At 49.8% G+C, this 17,569-nt stretch overlaps 1 protein-coding gene across 3 annotated transcripts in view; it reads left to right on the top strand.

The window, feature by feature from the left end:
• The window catches only part of ME3 (malic enzyme 3), a 180,410-nt gene that overhangs the window by 110,411 nt on the left and 52,430 nt on the right, over window positions 1–17,569 (top strand). For all 3 annotated transcript variants that reach the window (XM_037142819.2, XM_053670798.1, XM_053670799.1), the window contains exons 5-6: window positions 7,957–8,032; window positions 15,119–15,280. In XM_037142819.2, the coding sequence (XP_036998714.2) occupies window positions 7,957–8,032; window positions 15,119–15,280 (238 nt within the window). The remainder of the gene's footprint in view (window positions 1–7,956; window positions 8,033–15,118; window positions 15,281–17,569) is intronic.

Below are 17,569 nucleotides of genomic sequence, written 5' to 3'. Positions count from 1 at the left end.
CTCCCTGATTCTGCTGTCTTCGCCTCTTCATAGAAGGGCTTCGCCCATATTTATTGAATTAGGGCCCTTTCCAGCTACTTTGTCTTAACTGGATTACACCTGTGAAGACCCCATTTCCAGTCACAGGCACCTGGCGTTAGGATTTTAATACATCTTTTGGGGGGACACAATTCAACCCGTAACAGTTGGCTTAGAATTCCTCTCTCACCTAGAAAGTATTTGCCTACATTATCACTCTGTAGCCTAAGTAAGCGACATCAGCCAGCACTTAGGGTGCACTTACCACAATGCCAAGCACTATGCCATGTGCTCGATACATACTATTTTATTTAACCTTCCCAGAAGCACCTTGAGGTAGGTGTTAGTATGTGCCCAGTTTGTAACAGAAAAGAAAGGCCCCAATCTGCCTCATTTCAGCACTATGGGCTGAATGAACCACTCGGCATACCCGACACGCAGGGCGTGCCTGCTGCGTGCGTGCTTAGTGCCAGGCGAGGCCCTGGGGTTGCCACAGTGAACCAGACTGATGGCGTCCTGCCCTCGCAGGTGCAGAGTCTGGTGGGTGGGGCTATGCATCCAACACATCGTTTCCTGAGTACCAGTAACCGACTCTCAGTTCCGTAGCGCCGTTTTCACTCGAGAATTCTCCTGCTCCGCTGTCGTTGTCTGAGAGCCCTCACGGGAGCGATGACTGCTGAGAGGAGAAGCAGTGAGGAGACCTTCACAGAAGGGCGCCCCCTCTGCTTTCGCTGGAGCTTCGGTGTTTTGTTTTACGCGTCAGGCATCTGGGGAGATCTTGTTGAAGGGAGCGCCTAGGTTATGCTGAGGAACAGACAACCCTAGAACTTAATGCTAAGCGAACTTTCTTCTGTGCTTTCTGCATCCCGTCCCCTGTGGGTCGGCGGGAGGCCGTGCCCCAGGGCTTCCTCACTCTGGAAGGGGCTACCGAAGTCTCCTCATCTGGGACTGCACAGGTTACCATGGCAAAGGAAAGAGAGAAGGTGGTGAATCACACACTGGCCCTTCAACACGCCCACCCTGAAATGTAGCGTCAACCCTGTTCCCGGATGAACAGCCATAAAAACATGACTTGCTGGCCAACGGGGTTAAGTGTGAGAAAGAACAGCGTAGGTGCTCAGTGCAGTTTCTGCAAAAAAGGCCATCTGTTCCTTCCCGGGCGCTCACCCCGAAGCTCCGCCCAGGAGGGGCTGCCCCACGCCTCTGTCCACTCCTTCCCTGCTGTGCTCAGGGGACGCTGAGGACCGTGCTGCAGCTCGGAAAGACCTGTGTTCTGTTTCTAGAAACTGAAGTAGGAAAGTCCAAAAATACCATAAATCAGGAGGCCGTGGTTTATGTTCCAGAAACATTCTCTGCAGGTTCCCTTTAAATGCAACCTCCCAGGTATACATACAACAGAAGTTTAGGTATAAATATTTTATTTACTCACAACTTTTCAGGAATATGCTGGTGTTATTTATAGCAGAACATGGATTCGCTGAAGCCCTGGATTCCACAGGCTGGCCGCTTGCCGTATTCACTATACAGTCTTTTTCTCCCATCAAGTTCTAAAACTGTTTCCCTAAAGTAAACAGGAAAAACTTTAAAGCAATGAGTCGCTAAAACTATTTTTGCTTTTTTCCTGTTCCAGTTAGTGGCTACTAAGAGTGAGAGACTCCCACGAGTGCCTCTGCGCCAGGGGCCCATCTTCACAGCACCGGGAGCACTGAAGGACGTTCTGTTCTAACTACTCAGAGGAGTCATTAGCCTTGACAAATGCTCCGGTTACATGAGCTCACTGCAGGATGTTCTGCATGTTGGGATCCCCAGGGCAGCCTATCATTCACTCAAAAGCTGGAAGTGTTTTCTGCACCTCAGAGGAACCAGGCCCAGGGCTTCCTGGAGCTTCCCACCTTCCTGTGCCCAGAGCGAACAACATCACACCAGCTGTCAAAGGCAGTGCCTCACAGGGCGTCATTCGTGCTGGGGGGCTGACACCTTCTCAACGAGAGGAGGTTGAAACAGACCCAGCTGTGGAATAGACACAGCTGCTTGACACCTAAAACACTGCGCCACGCATCCCTAAAGGGCCGCCAGCAAACCAGACAGAGGGGCAGCCTCGCAGAGGGCCTCCTTTGAACACCTCCTCCCAGAGGCCCCATTTGGAAAAACTTTAAAGCAAGGGGCAAGGTCAGGCAAATATTAAGATTCACATGTCTATGGAGTTTTACAGTGTGCAGAGTTTTCGTGAACTTGCCTTGTTCGACCCTCACAGTTCCTCCATCATGGAGGAGGAGCCATTGCTCCCACTGTACTGGTGAGACAACTAAGGCACAGGGAGGTGAAGTGTCTTGCACCAAATCACATACTAAACGGGGCCACATTTCTGGGGGCCAGGAGACCTGTGTTTGGATCTCACCTGTCCCTTCACACTCTACCACTTAATCTCATCTGCAGAATGATGATGGTGCCCACCTGATAGTGAGATAACACACATAAGGGGTCCCCCAAACAGCCCATTGGGTGGGTGGCAGATAGATGAATGGATGGATGGACAGATTGATGGATCAATGGGTGAATAGGTGAATGAATGGGTGGGTGAGTGGATGAATGAATGAATACAAAAATAATTTAGTTGGCGAATGAATGCTGCCCTTTTGTGACTTCCTTTCCCTCTCAGGTTGCCCTTGATCTTATTCTCATCGAATATTAACTCTTGCAGGAAACATGGAAAACTTGTAATCCCAACTCTGCATCGATAAAGACCCTTTTGTTTAGCCCCCTCTCAGTGTTCGAATAGTGAAAGATTTTCTACCAAATTTATGACTGTCTTTGTGTTTCACAAAAAGCACGTAGAACTGCCAGTGATGCTCCTGACAAACATGCGCACAGATTAGTATGATTCTCGTTACAGTAGCAGTTAATAATTAGCGACTAACATTTACTGAGCATTTACTGAGTCGGGCGCCTCACTGGGTATTTTGCCAGCATTCGAACCCAGGTGGTACGACTCCAAAGCCTGGGCTTCACCACACCAACTCAGCAGCACTTAACGCTGCCATTCACTCCGCACAATAGACACCGTAATAAACTCCTTAAATATGCATTGTCTTAATTAATCCTTACAACGAAATGTGAAGCAGCTTGGGTCATGCTCTCTATTTTACAAATGAGGTAACTGAAGCTTGAGGAAGGAGAGTAACTTGACCAGTGCCACACAGCTAGTGAGAAGCAGAGGCAGGCTTTGAGCCCGGGTGCTGGGGTTGCAGAGCACAGACGTTTAACCCCTAGTCTGTGCTGCCTTGCAGCGGCTTACAGCCTCATCACTTTCAGAGCTTTGCGTTGCCGGAAGTCACTTGACAATCCCATTCCAGCCTCAGGAATTCCCATGGGTCTGACGTCTCAGGGTGAGACTGAGCAGGTACAGGTAGGAGCACCTCTCCTGGCACCTGGAATCCTTCCGGAAAGCCGCTAAGAAGGAGTGCAGAAGGGGGTCAACGTTTCTCACTTGAGCAGAACCTCATGGAAGCAGAGAAAAGAGCCAACCCCACCCCCAGATACTGCTGCAGAAAACAGTATCCCGAGAGTGAAAAGTGGCGAAACCTGAAAACAGGTTGCTGAGGGCATTTAAGAGGTTTTCTTTCCTGATAGTATCTTCTTTCTGAGCTGGTGTAGATGCAGTTCTGCCAGGAAAGGGGTGGAGGAGCAAGAGTATCCTGCTGGAACCTGTAATCCCTGTGTGTATCATCATAATCCCTCCCTCTGCACACTTTACTTCCTCACCAACATGCATCGAAGATAAAGATTTCATTAGTGGTCCCAGCGCACGTCTCTGTGTGGGGCATTTTACTCTGCACCTGTAGCAGTTTGTGGGGACCTAGATCCCCAGAGAGAACAGTCAGTCTGGGTCAGTGGGGAGAACACTGGGCTCAGAACCCTGAGTTGGGCAGGTGCTGCTGCTTATGAGCTGTGTAACCCGAGACAGATCGCTTCACCTCTCTGGACTTCAATGTCCTCATTTATAAAATGAGGTCTTTGAGCCAGCTGTCTCAAAATCCTCATCCAGGGCAATGCTTTTGGGACCGTTTGTAACTGCAAGTTAGATAATAAATGGAAAAGCATTTTGAGAAGTGATTAAAATTTTAAATACATTTCCAAAGGTGCTATTTTTGCAGCATGATCTCTGCAGGGCATAAAATTATATATGCAAAAAAAGAGAAAGAGATCTTTTGAAATGTAACAGCTCAAATCAAATGTAAAAATATTTATCTCCAGCGTCCCTCCACCCTCTCCTTATCTTTGACAAAGAAGGCCTATTTTAATCGACCAGACCATTCCTGTAATCACACTTTTTCTGTGTTTAGAATTAACCACATCAGAGCTTTCAAAGGTCTAAATAGTGCCTGGACTTTACCCTTTAATATTAATTTAATACCCCAAAAAAGTCTTTTGCTAAGTACTCTTAAGCTTCTGTCCGGTAAGGGGAATGTTGAGAACTGGAGTTGTTTAGGTGAAGGACTCCAGAACAGGCAGTGTTAAGAGCTTCGGGAGGCTGGGAAGCTGTCATTGGGATAAGTTAGTGGTGGGTAAATGACTTCCACAAGGTCATGCAGTGAGTCATCAGTGAACCTGGGGCCGGCACCCCTTCCTCCAGTTCAAAAGAATCGGCTTCTTTGTTATCATTGTCATTGCATGTGTCAGCTCTGGACAACCTGGGGGAATTGCTTGTGGATATTAGAGCTGTAGCTGCAGAAAAAATAGAAACCAGAGAAAATATGCCCTGTTGAAAGACAAATACCATATGATCTCACCTTTAACAGGAAGCTAAACAACAAAACAAACAAGCAAGCAAAATAAAAACAATGACACTGAAATAGAGAACAGGGGGACAGTGACCAGAGGGGAGAGGGGAGGGAATTTCAGGGGAAAAAGGGGAAGGATTTACACGAACTAGTATAAAGGACACATAGACAAAAACTAAGGGGGGTGGAAATGGGATGGAGGTGGGGAGCACTGGGGGGGGGCTGGGATGGGAGTAAAAAACAGAAAACAGTACTTGAACAATAATTAAATAAATTTTTTAAAAAAAGATATGCCCTTAAGAGCTCTTCAGGCTGTGCCTCAGAACAGCAGCTGGGTTGGAGGTAGAGAAGGCAGTTCTTTAAAAGGTTCACAGGCTCTACCCAAGTGACTGATTCACTTGGTTGGAGCATTGTCTGATAAGCCAAAAGGTCACGGGTTTGATTCCAGGTCAGGGCAGGTGGGCATGTAGGCAACCGATGGATGTTTTTCTCTTATACCACTGTCCTCCCTCTCCCTCACTTCCCCTCTCTCTAAAAAATCAATAAGCATGTCCTCAGGTGAGGAAAAATGAAACGAAATAAGACTTACAGCCTCAGTGTGGCCCATTTACCCTTCTACTGCCACCAAGGCAGGTACCCCTATTTAAACTTCAGGAAACCTGCACGTGCCTGCTTTTCTCACCTAAGGCAGTCCTTGAAGTTTGTTATTACCAACACAATGTGACTTTCCAAACTCGGATTGCCTAGGGATGGTACTTAGAAACAAGTTCCAAAAAAATCTATCCAAGGTTTAATTTTGTCTTGGTTGATACACCGGAATGCCCCAGGGTCATTCCAAAACAGCATGGCAAATGCCTGGAACTTGTTCGCAAACACTCTACGTTGATTGCCCCCATTGGTGTGATGGAGAGAGCTCTGCACCTGCCAAGTCTAAGGCTCAGAGGTTTTCCTCTTTGCTGGTCTGTCCACCTGCCTTCGTCTGCGCATGTCCTCATTGTAAGCCACAGGCCCCAGCACCGCCCAGCACCACCCAGCCCAGCACGGCGATCCCTTGGGCTGGATACAGCTCAGCACACGTGAAAGTGCCTTCGCTCCAGCTTTATTCTGCACTTTCATCCTTATCCTTCAACCCTCAACCATTATTATCCTTGTTCACTTATTCACTTGTCCACTTATTCAAAAATTAGGTGTTGAACATCTATTATGGACTAAGGCTGGCCATTCAGTGATGAACGACAACAGCAACAAAATAAATGCAGACCTTGCCCCAGTGAGGCTTACAGTGTGATGGGGGAGGGGGGGCCGGGGGAGGATCAACCAAATAGCCACATGAATGAATGTAATCAGTTTGTTTATGTAGGGAAGGGGTACTTTGAGCATATGTAACAGGGAGCTGAACTCTAAGTCATCAGAAGAATGAATAGGCAATAACCAAAGAGGGAGGAAAGGCAGGGAACTGTATGTAAACAGGCCCTGGGGCAAGAAACCCATGACACATGGAAGAACGGGAAGAAGGCCGGTACAGTACAGCTGATGGCTGGAGAATGAAGTAAGGACCAAGTGAAGAAGCCAGCGAGGGCCAGGCTCTGGTGAGCACGGGCTGCAGAGGGCACATCCCTCGGCCCCACAGAGTCCTCGCCCCGCAGAGACCACACAGCACCTTGTAGGTCGGCCACGTTAAGGACTTCGGAATTTACTCCAAGAGCCATGAAAAGACGTGAAGTATGGTTAGCACCAGGGATAACACAGTAAGACTGATTTCAAGAACATCGCTCTTTCTGCTGTACAGACAGTAGACTGGAGAGAGACAAGAGGGGGTGTCACAAAGTTATTGTGGCACTTTAAGGAGGCTATATCGGGAGCTTGGACCAGGAAGGTGGTGTTATAAACCAAAGAAGTGTATGAACCAGGAGCTATTTAGGAAGTAGAATTGAAGGACTGGGCAATGGGTTGTAGAAAGGGGGAGAGTAAAGTGTCAAGGATGACTCCAGGGAATTGGGATTGTCAGACTAGATGCATGGGGGTGACCTTCACTGAGAAAGGGAATAGAATCAGGTTTGTCTTGGCTCTTTGTTTTGTCTTTGAGTCATAATGATAGATTAGGTCATAAATTTGTTTTTGGACATGTCAAGTTTGAAGTGCCTTCAAATGGCACAGACCACTTGCCATCCTCTGCACCGCTCCCCCCTCCCCAGCCCAGGTACAGAGGTTTCTCACCCCTCATGTCAAGGCAGAAGACTCAGGTCCCACGTTCATGGTCTAAACATTAAAAGTTCTAAACCAGACTAATAAATTAAGTAAAACGTTTCAGCCTCCTGCCTTTACAAATACACCTGCGTGATGGTCTGGAAGGCCAAGTTCGATTTAGGATTCTCAGACTCCAGTGGTACAGAGAAAATGGGCTCATGGCCTGCACACCACCCCTCTTCCTATCTCTAGCACCACCCCCCACTGCAGGGGACCTCATGAACATGGGCATGAACACCCCAGCCCGCATGTCCAAGCTGGCATCAGGGACCCAACCTGCATCTTGTTTTTGCCTTCCTATTTGGTTTTGATGTCATTACATTCTGTCATCCCTCTTAGCTGCTGTGTCATTGCTTTCTACCATTAGGTAGGTGTGGTCTAATTTGGGGTCCTTTTTTTTCTCTTTGAAGCTATAAGACTAGGTACACATTCATTATATGTAAAGAACTTATTCCTGAAATTTAAAAAAGGGTGTACAGAAACCAGAGTTATCTGTGAGTGATGCTCAGGCAGAGTTGGTGCCTGGGCCTAGCAGTCCACTCACTGGAGCGTGGTCTGTACTTGGAAGGAGGGACCCAGAGAAGAGCTCAGCACAGTCCCTGAAAGCAGCAATGGGGCCCAGAATTCCAGGGTCCTATGTTCCTGCTCTAGAGGGAGAACAAGAGGGTGTAGACTCTGGTGAGCATGGGCTCCAGTGGGCACATCCCTCAGCCCCACAGACTCCTTGCCTGCAGAGGGAAGCAATTGGAAGAGAAGCAGAGCAGAGCCCTCTAAACAGTTGGGGCTTTGGGCGGGGACCCCTCTTGCCCAGACTATAGGCAATATCCAGTGACCCACCGTACTTGTGGTCTTTGCTCTGCTCCCACTCTGACTGCCTGGTTTCTCTGCATGTCTGTTTTGTTTCTCCTAGTGGGCTGTTCATCACTGTTCACGACAAGGGGCACATTGCAACAATGCTGAACTCTTGGCCAGAAGACAATATTAAGGTATGACCCTGTTTTCTCTGCGGTTGCTTTATTGTTGGGTGAATCCTTTCGGCCTGGACCAGAGTCATTCCCAGCTATAACATGAGCCATTGCAACACTGAAGGCAAGACATGGCACCCCTTTCCCAGGCCCAGAGCATGGACCTAGTACAGCCAAGCATAAATGCACCACAGAGCAGAGGTTCTGTGAAATTGTCTAGGCACCCATGTGAAATTGTCCTTTATTATTATTTTAACAGAGTACTATTAATACATTATAGCTACTAATAATAACAGTGGTAGCAGTAATCTGAATATATGTTCAGCATGTGTGGAGTCCCTAGTAAGTACACACTACCAGTTTCACAGTGGATACAGGGGAGAGTCAGACACAGATCCTCTTCTCAAGTAGCTGACCTTTCATGAGGAAAATAAAACAGGGACACAGAAACACTCACAAGGTGGAACTAGATTAGAGGCAATCAAGACACACAGAAGGAGCTGGATGTGTTCAAAGAGGCAGAGACTACTTTTGGCTTGAGGGGAATCTAGGAAGACTTTGTAGGAGAGGTGACAGAATTGAGGAGTAAACTTTGGACAGGTAGGCATTGGAGAGAGTAGGATGCAGGGTGGGGACATTCTGCAACAAAAGAAAAAGCTTATGATGAGCACAACTTCACGTCCGGTGCAGACAGCAGTCGGAGGGTGGAGGGAGTGGGAGGGTGCCCGTGCAGAGTGGCAGCCCAACCTGGCACTTCTTCCTGGAATATCAACTTTACTCAAAAAATGTGGCTGCTAAACAGAATGAAAAAAATATGCAATAAATGAAGTGCAAAGTTTGTGCTAATTTTAAAATGCGAAACACGGCTTTGTAGAAACTTGTCAGCCTCTGGTTATATCCCCAGATCTCCTCCTCCTGGAGGGACATCTATGGAAGAGTTTGAAGGGCTCTGGCATCGAAGATCATTGTCACTTTTGCCAACAAAATGGGCAAAGCAAAAAATGCAAAAACATCTGCTGGCTGCTTGGCGAGGGCGTTTCCGGAACAGCAGCTGGCGAGGGGTGGAGGCTGACCGAGTGAGCCCAGTGTGTGGACCAATGCTGGTACCTCCCGCCCCAACTGGGAAGCTGGGACGGTCCACGGTTTCCTGGCCAGGGCCTCCCGCCCTCTGTCCCTGCCAGTTCCCTGAGCCACCCCACCTCTCTCCACCAGGACCCACATACAGCTTGTCTCTTCTACTTCACTTTGTGTCCCACCCACTGTGGCCCTCTTGGGGGATGGTGGCGTTCACAACCACAGCAGGTAGCACGAGACCTTGGACTTCAGTCCCAAGCCCTGTGAAGAGCTGATTTCATCCGTCTCCCTCTGGCTGTGATTTCACCCTGCGCTCCCCCTTCCTGCTTATCTGCTTAGACTCCAGTTACACGCAGGCCTGGGCCCTGCAGGTTTTGGTCCCAGTCCCAGAAGAAGGAAGGTTCCAGGGTGTGTCTAGAGTGAATCTATAATGAAATCTTGAGGACATTAAGGGAAGGCAGCTCACTCAGTGGGAGGTTATTTCCAGCCTGCCCTGTGGGGTCAGGCTGCTGAGGTCCCACAAACTAACCTTTCCACCTTCCTGGACACTTCACCATGGTAAACCTTGTGCGTAGTAAGCACTCAGTAGATGCTTGCTGAAGTGAATGAACTCAGATGATGGATTTAATGACCATCTTTCATGTACCAGGCACTGTGCCAGGAATGGTATGGTGGGCACGAGGAGTATGGTCTCCACCACCACATACAACGCCTTTGTGCAAGTTAAAGGAATTAGAAAGAATGACGCAAAGACACCTCTTTGCGGATGCTGTGCCGCCCAGGGCCCAGCCGCGGGGCCGCCTCTCCCCCAGCTGCTGGCAGAGGTTTTCAAGGCACAGCTCTCTTTGGCCCCTGATGTTGCTGGCAATGTGGCTGGAGGAAGGGGTGGTTCAGAGGAGCTTCTGAATCTACTTGGAAGATAAAAGATGACTTTCAGTGGCTTCCCAGCCAGAAAGCAGAGCTACAAACCAAGACATAAGAGAAGGGGGCTGTGAGGGAAGTGAGGCCACAGCCCAGGGCTGGGGCACTTGAAGTTTTGTAGGCCCTTCTCGTTCAGGGAGGAGAGACAGGCCAGGCCACCCAGAGCTGCCCAGCATAAATCACAAAGCAGGGGAGCCGGTGAGAACTGCTTTTCTGACTCTTTCCCACAGTGGCCATCGCCTGAGCTGGGAGGAAAGCTCAACTGAGAACAGCCCTCCTCCCCGGCAGTTTTCCCAAGCCCCTAAATCTCCCTCTCCTCCCCGTCCCAACAACTTTGGGAAGGAGATGCTGAGTGGCGGCTGGGCAGTGGAGGCGAGGGAGCGGGCTCTGCCACTGGGCACCAGCCACTTAGGCATTTAAACTTGGACCAGATGCAAGTGCCAAGTGCCTCCCCGTCATGTGTGGGCCCACTGTGTGTTATACCCCACTGTGTGTTATACCCCACTCTACTCAGCATCGCAAGTTAGATTTCCTGGGGGACAGTTTGAGATGGAAAATTGGCACATCAGGGAGTACTTGTGGGATTCACACCTCTTGAAAGGAAGCGGGCAGGACAGAGAAGAGGGAGAAGGTGGGCTGAGTGAGGTGTCAGGGAAGACACAGCCACGCCCAGGAGGAGGCTCTGAAGCGGAATGGCCTCTCTCTGTGAACTTTTCACCTACACCAGCTCTGAATTCAGTCCCATGGAGAAGATCCTTTGCTGTCTCGGGCAGATCTATCACAGTGTCCACCATGTAGTGAGTTCATATCACACTGCAGGAACCAAGCTAAGCGCTGCAGAATCAAAGATGACAAAACCTGTCTCTTGCCCCAGAGAGCTCAGTTACTATGGGAGACAAGGAAGCAACTATAAGAAAGCAATAGGTGCTGTGGGAGAGGAAAATGCTACGGGAATTCAGAGGAGAGAGTGATAACTTCTAGAAGGGAAGCTTCATGGCGGGAGGTGCCTTTTGAACTGTTCCTTGGAACACGGAAGGATGGTGGGGTTTGGGTGGTAGGAGGTACAGGACTTGCGGAGTGCAGTGGCGTGCGGTGCAGAAAGTACACACCTCATAACAGGTTGAAAACATTTCAGTGTGGATGAAGCATGGAGTGGGTAAAGGGGAAATTCAAAGGGCAAATCGGAAGTGGACCATGGAAAGCCTTAAATGCCAGTCTAAGGTGTTTGAGTTTTATTTTACAGCATCAGGAGCCACTGGGAGTTTGGGGGCAGGAGAGCAACAGACCTGGGCGAGCATTTGGCAAAGTGAAATGAAATGGAGTGGGGAGCACCTGGGGGTACAGGGACTCGTCAGGAGACCGAGGCAGGGTTCAGGTGACAGATGGACGGGCTGGTCCAGGGCAGCCGCGGTGTGGGTGAAGGTCATGGGCCAGACCAGAAAAACAGAGAGCAGGTCAGTCCGTAGAACTTGGTGACCAGTTTGCCACGGCGAACTAATGACAGAGAGGACTCAAAGCAGACTGGGCAGTTTTGAGCCTTGGAGGTAGGAGGTAACAGAGGAAAGAAAAAGAGCAGAAGTAAAAGGTTTTTAGAGGCGTAAAAAGGAAAAGCAGATTCACTTGGTTAAGGATTCGGGGAGTTGGGAAGGACTGTCAGACACCCAAGCATCAGTGTCCGGCCACCTGCTGTTCACCGTGAGAGTGCACTTAGGGACGGCAGCGGGAGGCACCGGAACAGATGGAGAGTCAGGGTTGGAACACTGCTGAGTTTCATGCGGCATTGCCATGGTCTCCCCTTTGTTTCACTTTAATTTACTCATTTAGCGAGTCGTTAGTGCATGGTTTTCTGTGGTAATACTAAACTAGAGAGGGATGAAACCATTAAGAATTCCAATATATATAATCTTTGCCTCCATAATCATCATTATAACGCTAAGAGCAGTACCATTCACTCATTGCGTACTTTCTACAAGGCACCCAGTTAGAATAAGGCATATATTAATTCATTTCATCTTTTCAGCAACCTAGTGAATTAGGTGGTGTTGTTATTATTCCCATTTCATGGAAAACTGAAACTCAGAGAAGTCACCTGTTGACCCAAGATTACATGTGGCAAAGCATCAAGGGTTCTGGGTTCCAATACTGGTTATAAGATCCCCAAACCCTGCCTCTAACCTTTAAGCCATTTGGGGAGATAAAATCTGCATTTAAAAAAGTGTTAAATAACAACCCAGATACTATCACCATTGAATGTTTGAGTAGCAGATGTGGGGCTTGGCAAGCAGTGAGCACTTGGTAAATGTCTGTGGCAGGTACAACAAAGTGCTAGGAGAAATCACATTCACTTGCCACAGGCAGGATCTGCACTGCTGGGAAAGGGGAGCAGGGCCTTCTAGGGAAATTGGAGGCTAAGAGGTAGTAGATTATTGGAGAATTCAGAGCGTGCCTGGCAGGAGTGAGGGGCCCGGTGTGGCTGCAGGAGGCAGCTGTGTGCAGATGAGTATCAGGGGATATGCTTCAGAAGGCACGCTGGGTTGGAGTCATTAAAGAGCATGTTGAACTCTATTTTATGGACAGCTAGAAGCCGCTAAAGGTCTTTGAGCCTGGGCATGGGGTAATGAAAGTGGGCTTCTGAGCCAATGACTCTGACATTGGTTGGCAGGAGAGATTGGAAGGTATATGAGAGTCTGTTGGTGAAGCTGTTGCAATAACCTAACCATTAGTTCAGCAGGATTAAGAGTGGACGACAGGTGCAGGTGAAACAGTCCCTCAGAGGAGGTGGGATGTGGTAGAGTGTCCTGGGACATCCCAGACTGGGAGGGTGTCACTGCAGCCCTGTTACCATCTTGAGAGACCCCTGAGTTGTAGAGTTAACACCATGAGTAGTGGGATTTAACTCCATGTCATTCACTGGCCCTTCCCTTCCTTCCTCAGAAGGAAGGAAGTGTAAAGGAATGGAAACCAGAGCAAGAAAGCTTCTACTTTCTAGGAGAGATAGTAGAGAAATGACCAGACTGTGGGCCCAGAGGAGCAGCGAGAGGGTACAGGTTCCACCAGAGAGAGCTGCCAGGAGGAGGTCAGAGGCAGGCTGCGGAGAGGCTGGCGCGGGGGCAGGCAGAACTGTACTGAGAGCACAGGTGCCTCAACCCTGCCCAGTGGAGTGGTGGAAGGAGTCCTGAGGCAGGAACCCAAAGCCTGATTCGAGTCCCAACCCGCCACGTACACCATGAAGGTGCCTTTGGCAAGCCTTGCAAGATTAGATGTCTTTCTAAGATAACTGACGAGGAAACATCAAGTCCAGTGCCTGGCACGTGGCTGATACTTAACCATGTACAGAATATGAAAGTCTAAGAGCATCAGTTTGCTCATCTGTGAAACAAGGATAATAATCTCTGACCTACCTACCTGCCAGCGCCAGAAAGGGTCAGGTAGCTTGGGAGTTGTAAGCATTCTCCATAGAGGCAGCAGACCCGTCTAAGGGGGGGGTCTAAGGGGGTGGTCGTCTTTGTGAGTCTGTTACATTTTCCAGAGACCCCTTTGCAGAAGCTGAAGAGTGTTTTTAAAGAACCTGTATACCTATTTGTACCAAAAGGCAGCACGGCCCTTGTGTGTGCTCGCCCCTGGGGAAAGAGAGAAGCAAGCAGATGCCATGGACACTGGGTGCTGGACTGTATGCTCTCACGAGGCAAGATGGGCCTTCATCTATTCATCCTCAGTACCCAGCACTGTACCCTCCTGGAGTGAACTGGCCCCCATGGTGCCTGGGGCCAACCAGGACGTCCGTAGCTCAGTGTTCTTCCTATGTCTGGCCCCAAACCATTCCCAGTGAAGGGACAGGTGGCCTCTCAAACTTAGCTTATCTGGAGATGGAGGGAACTAGTGATGGTGAGCAGGTGAGGGTGGGGTGACCTATAAACAATGACATTGTCACCTGGAAGGGCTCTCCTTGGCCTGTCATTCAAGGCCCTTCACAGTTTGATTCTTGACTGACTTTGCATTATTTTTTTTCATGCCTTGCACCCTCTCCCCCCACACACGGCCTCTATCCCTCCATCTCTACGGTGGACCTTAATTTCCTTTTGCACCAAATGCCTTTCTCCCAGCCACACCGCTAACGAACAGCCTCCGCCTCTCCAGGGTCGGCTGTGCGTGTCCCCTCATCTTGGGAGCAGCTCTCCCTCCTCTCAGCCTCCACCACCCTGTCCCGCTCTGCTGCACTCAAACTTCCCTCCCAGAATCATAATTATAAATATACACATTCCATCTATCTTTGGCCCCTTAGTTTTTCAAGGGCTGGGCTCATGCATACTTACATTTACAGATGAGAAAACTGAAGCTTCTTCCCACAGGATCTGGCACAGTGTCTACACAAAGTAGGCGCTCCACAAATGTGTATTAAAGAATTGAATAAATGAATATCTGTCATCATAATATGATTACTTCTATCATCACCATCTATTAATTCACAATAGGTAAGCCTTGAACTAGTGTTATGTCTATTACCTAGGATCCCCTCAGTGATTTTTCTTTTTCCAAAACACAAAGGTAATAATCCCAATACAGCTTGAGATCCCTGCTGGTTTCATGTGAAACAGTGACCCCAGCAGACATCACAGGGGCTCTGTCCTTTGCACACTGGGTTTATTATACTCAGGCGCAGGCCCCGGAGTAGGGTCTCTACAAGCTGGGGTTGCAGCAGGAGCACGCACACTTGTTTCTCATTAACTCCTTTGCTCATGTCCTGCCCTCCCTGCCCCCCAGTCTCAAGCTGGGAGTGTCCGCCTGGTTTCTCTGAGGGAGACTGACTAGATGTGTTTTCCCTCCAGCTGTTTCTGCAGCCCACCCCGACCTCTGAATGCAAGACAGGTGTCTTTCCGTCATCTCACCTCAATGGGCTTTCTCACCAGCCTGCCAGAAAGCGGAGGGGTGGGAAAAACCTGGATACCTGCAGCTAAACGAATCCTTCGGCTGCGTCACCCCAGACAAGCAGTTCCACTCCCCAGCGGAGGCAGTGGACATCCAGGTGTCGGCCTGATGTGCCAGAGCTGCTTAGACCAGGCCTCTGTCACAGGAGGTGCCGTTCGTGATTGATGGCATCCTGCTGTTTTTCAGGCCGTGGTGGTGACTGATGGGGAGCGCATCCTGGGCCTGGGAGACCTGGGCTGCTACGGCATGGGCATCCCTGTGGGCAAGCTGGCCCTGTACACGGCGTGCGGAGGGGTCAACCCGCAGCAGTGCCTCCCTGTCCTGCTGGACGTCGGCACCAACAACGAGGTAACACACTTGCCTGCTCCAGATGGTGCCTCTGGGGCCATCTGGGATGCGGTAGGGAGCACCTTTGTGGGGCAGTTACACCTACAAAGCATCAGGCCATCGCTTCGCCAGGGCATTGTCTCCGCACAGCTGTGGAGTGGAAGCAGTTCCTCCTCCCTGCTTGCCCACCCCACCCTCCCCACACCCCCTCTTCCCTCAGCCACCACTGGGTCTTCTTGCCCCTCCACCTCCTGAGGCCTCCACGATGACCCCTGCTTCAGCTCTCTCTGCTTCCTTGCTCCAGGATCCCAGGCAGTTTCCCTTTCCCTCAAGGGTTCTCTGCAGCCTACTAGTGAAGAGGGCCACTGATGAAAGTGTCTATGAGGCCGTTGTTTTTCTCAGAATTTTAGAGGCGAGCTGCTTCGGTGAAAGGATTAACACTCTAAGCCCGAGGGCCAGGGGCTGACATGTGTGCACCAGGCAACTGAGTGTCCTGCAGCCCCAGGGAGAGGAACCGGCCCAAGCTGCAGGAGATCCACCTGCAGGATTCCAGGCAGTTCGGGATCTAAACAACTGCAACTTTACCAGGTGTTTGTCTGCTCTGAGGGCCACCACCCTGGGACACGGACTCCGTGCACACCGCGGGTCTCAGCTCTGAGGCTCTGGGTCAGAGAATGTGAGAAAATATCCAAGAACTCCCTCTCAGGGACATTTATCTCTGAGTTTAAAACAAGTGCATGTACATGTTTTTAAGATTAAGAAGATCTAGAGAAGTTTTAAAACAAGATATCAGTCACACAACCAATACTAACCCCTGTTTACATTTGGTATATTTCCTTCCAACCATTTCTCCCCAAAGCATTTACGGAAACAAAATTGGGTTTTTATGGCATATACAGTTTTATGTCCTGCTGTTTTCCAACGTGATGTGTGTCGTCAGCTTCCTCGCAGGGCATTAGCCGTTCTTCCACAACGTCATTTTAACAGCTGCCAGCTACGCCGTAACTGACACAGGAAACCCTCCGCGGTAAGACACTTAGGCGGCTCCTAGCACTCTTGCTGGTGTTATGGCGCCCTGACGCCCATTTCTGCAGATCATGATGATTTCCTAATGATACACTCCGAGAAATGGAAAGATTGAGGCAAAGGGAATGGTCATTTTTAGATTCTTATTTCATGCTGTCAAAACATTATATGCATTCTGCGGTGACCTCGCCCCAGAAAACGTGCCGCTGCCTCCTCCCTGGACCCCACGCATCCCTGCTTCTAAACAGAAGCAGCACTGCAGCTGCCAGGGAGGAACGAGGCCTATTCAGGCTCCATCCACAGATACGATCAGATGATAGAGGACAGCAGGGCAGACCTGGCTTCAGAGCTGGGAAATCGTGGGGGGCAGGAGGTGGAACAAAGGGAGGGGGAAAAGCACTGACTGGAAGAAGGGTGCTGGGCTCAGTACCTGACAGCTGGGTGAGTGCCTGCTGCAGTCTAGACTTGATCCCCTGCCGGTACAATGAGGAATGGGGCCGGAAGTTCCTGTGTGTTCTTCCACCCCTAAAGCTCTTTCCATGCACCTCCCACCAACCTCGGAGACAGAAGGCCGGATGGTGGCACAAGACTTGGAGTCGCTTGTCAACAGCCGTCTTCAAGGCTGGCGCCACAGTGTGGTTCCCTCCCCATAGCCAGATGCCTGGGTTTTACTAAAATTGTCCCTCCGCCACGAAGAAGGTATGTAGAGCCGTCCTGCATGGAGCAAACTTTGTTTTAGTTACTGTTCCCATCTGCAACCTCCTGCTGTGGGTGGACTTCAGTGAGACCTCCAGCTGGATTTCACTGAGACCTTTACTCTCTCGTCTCCTAAAAGCTAGCTCTCGGCCAGAAATGGGAGGCTCGAGTGTGAGTCTGAGACCACTGCTTCCCCTGGAAGAGTATCGGTTGCCTCCAGCAGGTGCATTAAGATGCTTTGTCACGGAAGGTCCAACACCCAGCAATGTGCTGAAGCGTAGGGCTGGCCCCACCTTGTAACATACTCACCAGAAAAGATGGCAGGAAACCACGAGGTGGCCGTGCCCTTTACTGGGACCGCCCTGCTGAACCCTGACAACTACCCTGTGGGAACAGCATCCACTGGTACCCCCCAGGACAGGTGAGGAGGCCCAGGGAAGACCAGCTAGAAGTGGCGGGGCTGGGACCCCGCCCCACACCACACCACCTGCCCGGGTTCCCATTTCTTCATAACTAAAGGTCATTTCTCGATTTCTAGAATTTTTGTAACCAAAGTAGCTTTAAAGCATCATTTAAAATCTTTATTTT

The sequence above is a fragment of the Artibeus jamaicensis genome, unplaced genomic scaffold, assembly GCF_021234435.1.
Source record: "Artibeus jamaicensis isolate MK-2021 breed Jamaican fruit bat unplaced genomic scaffold, CSHL_Jam_final contig_64, whole genome shotgun sequence".
Classification (NCBI taxonomy): Eukaryota; Metazoa; Chordata; class Mammalia; order Chiroptera; family Phyllostomidae; genus Artibeus; species Artibeus jamaicensis.
Note: the sequence above shows the minus strand (reverse complement) of the source record. Positions and strands in the feature narration are given on the sequence as shown.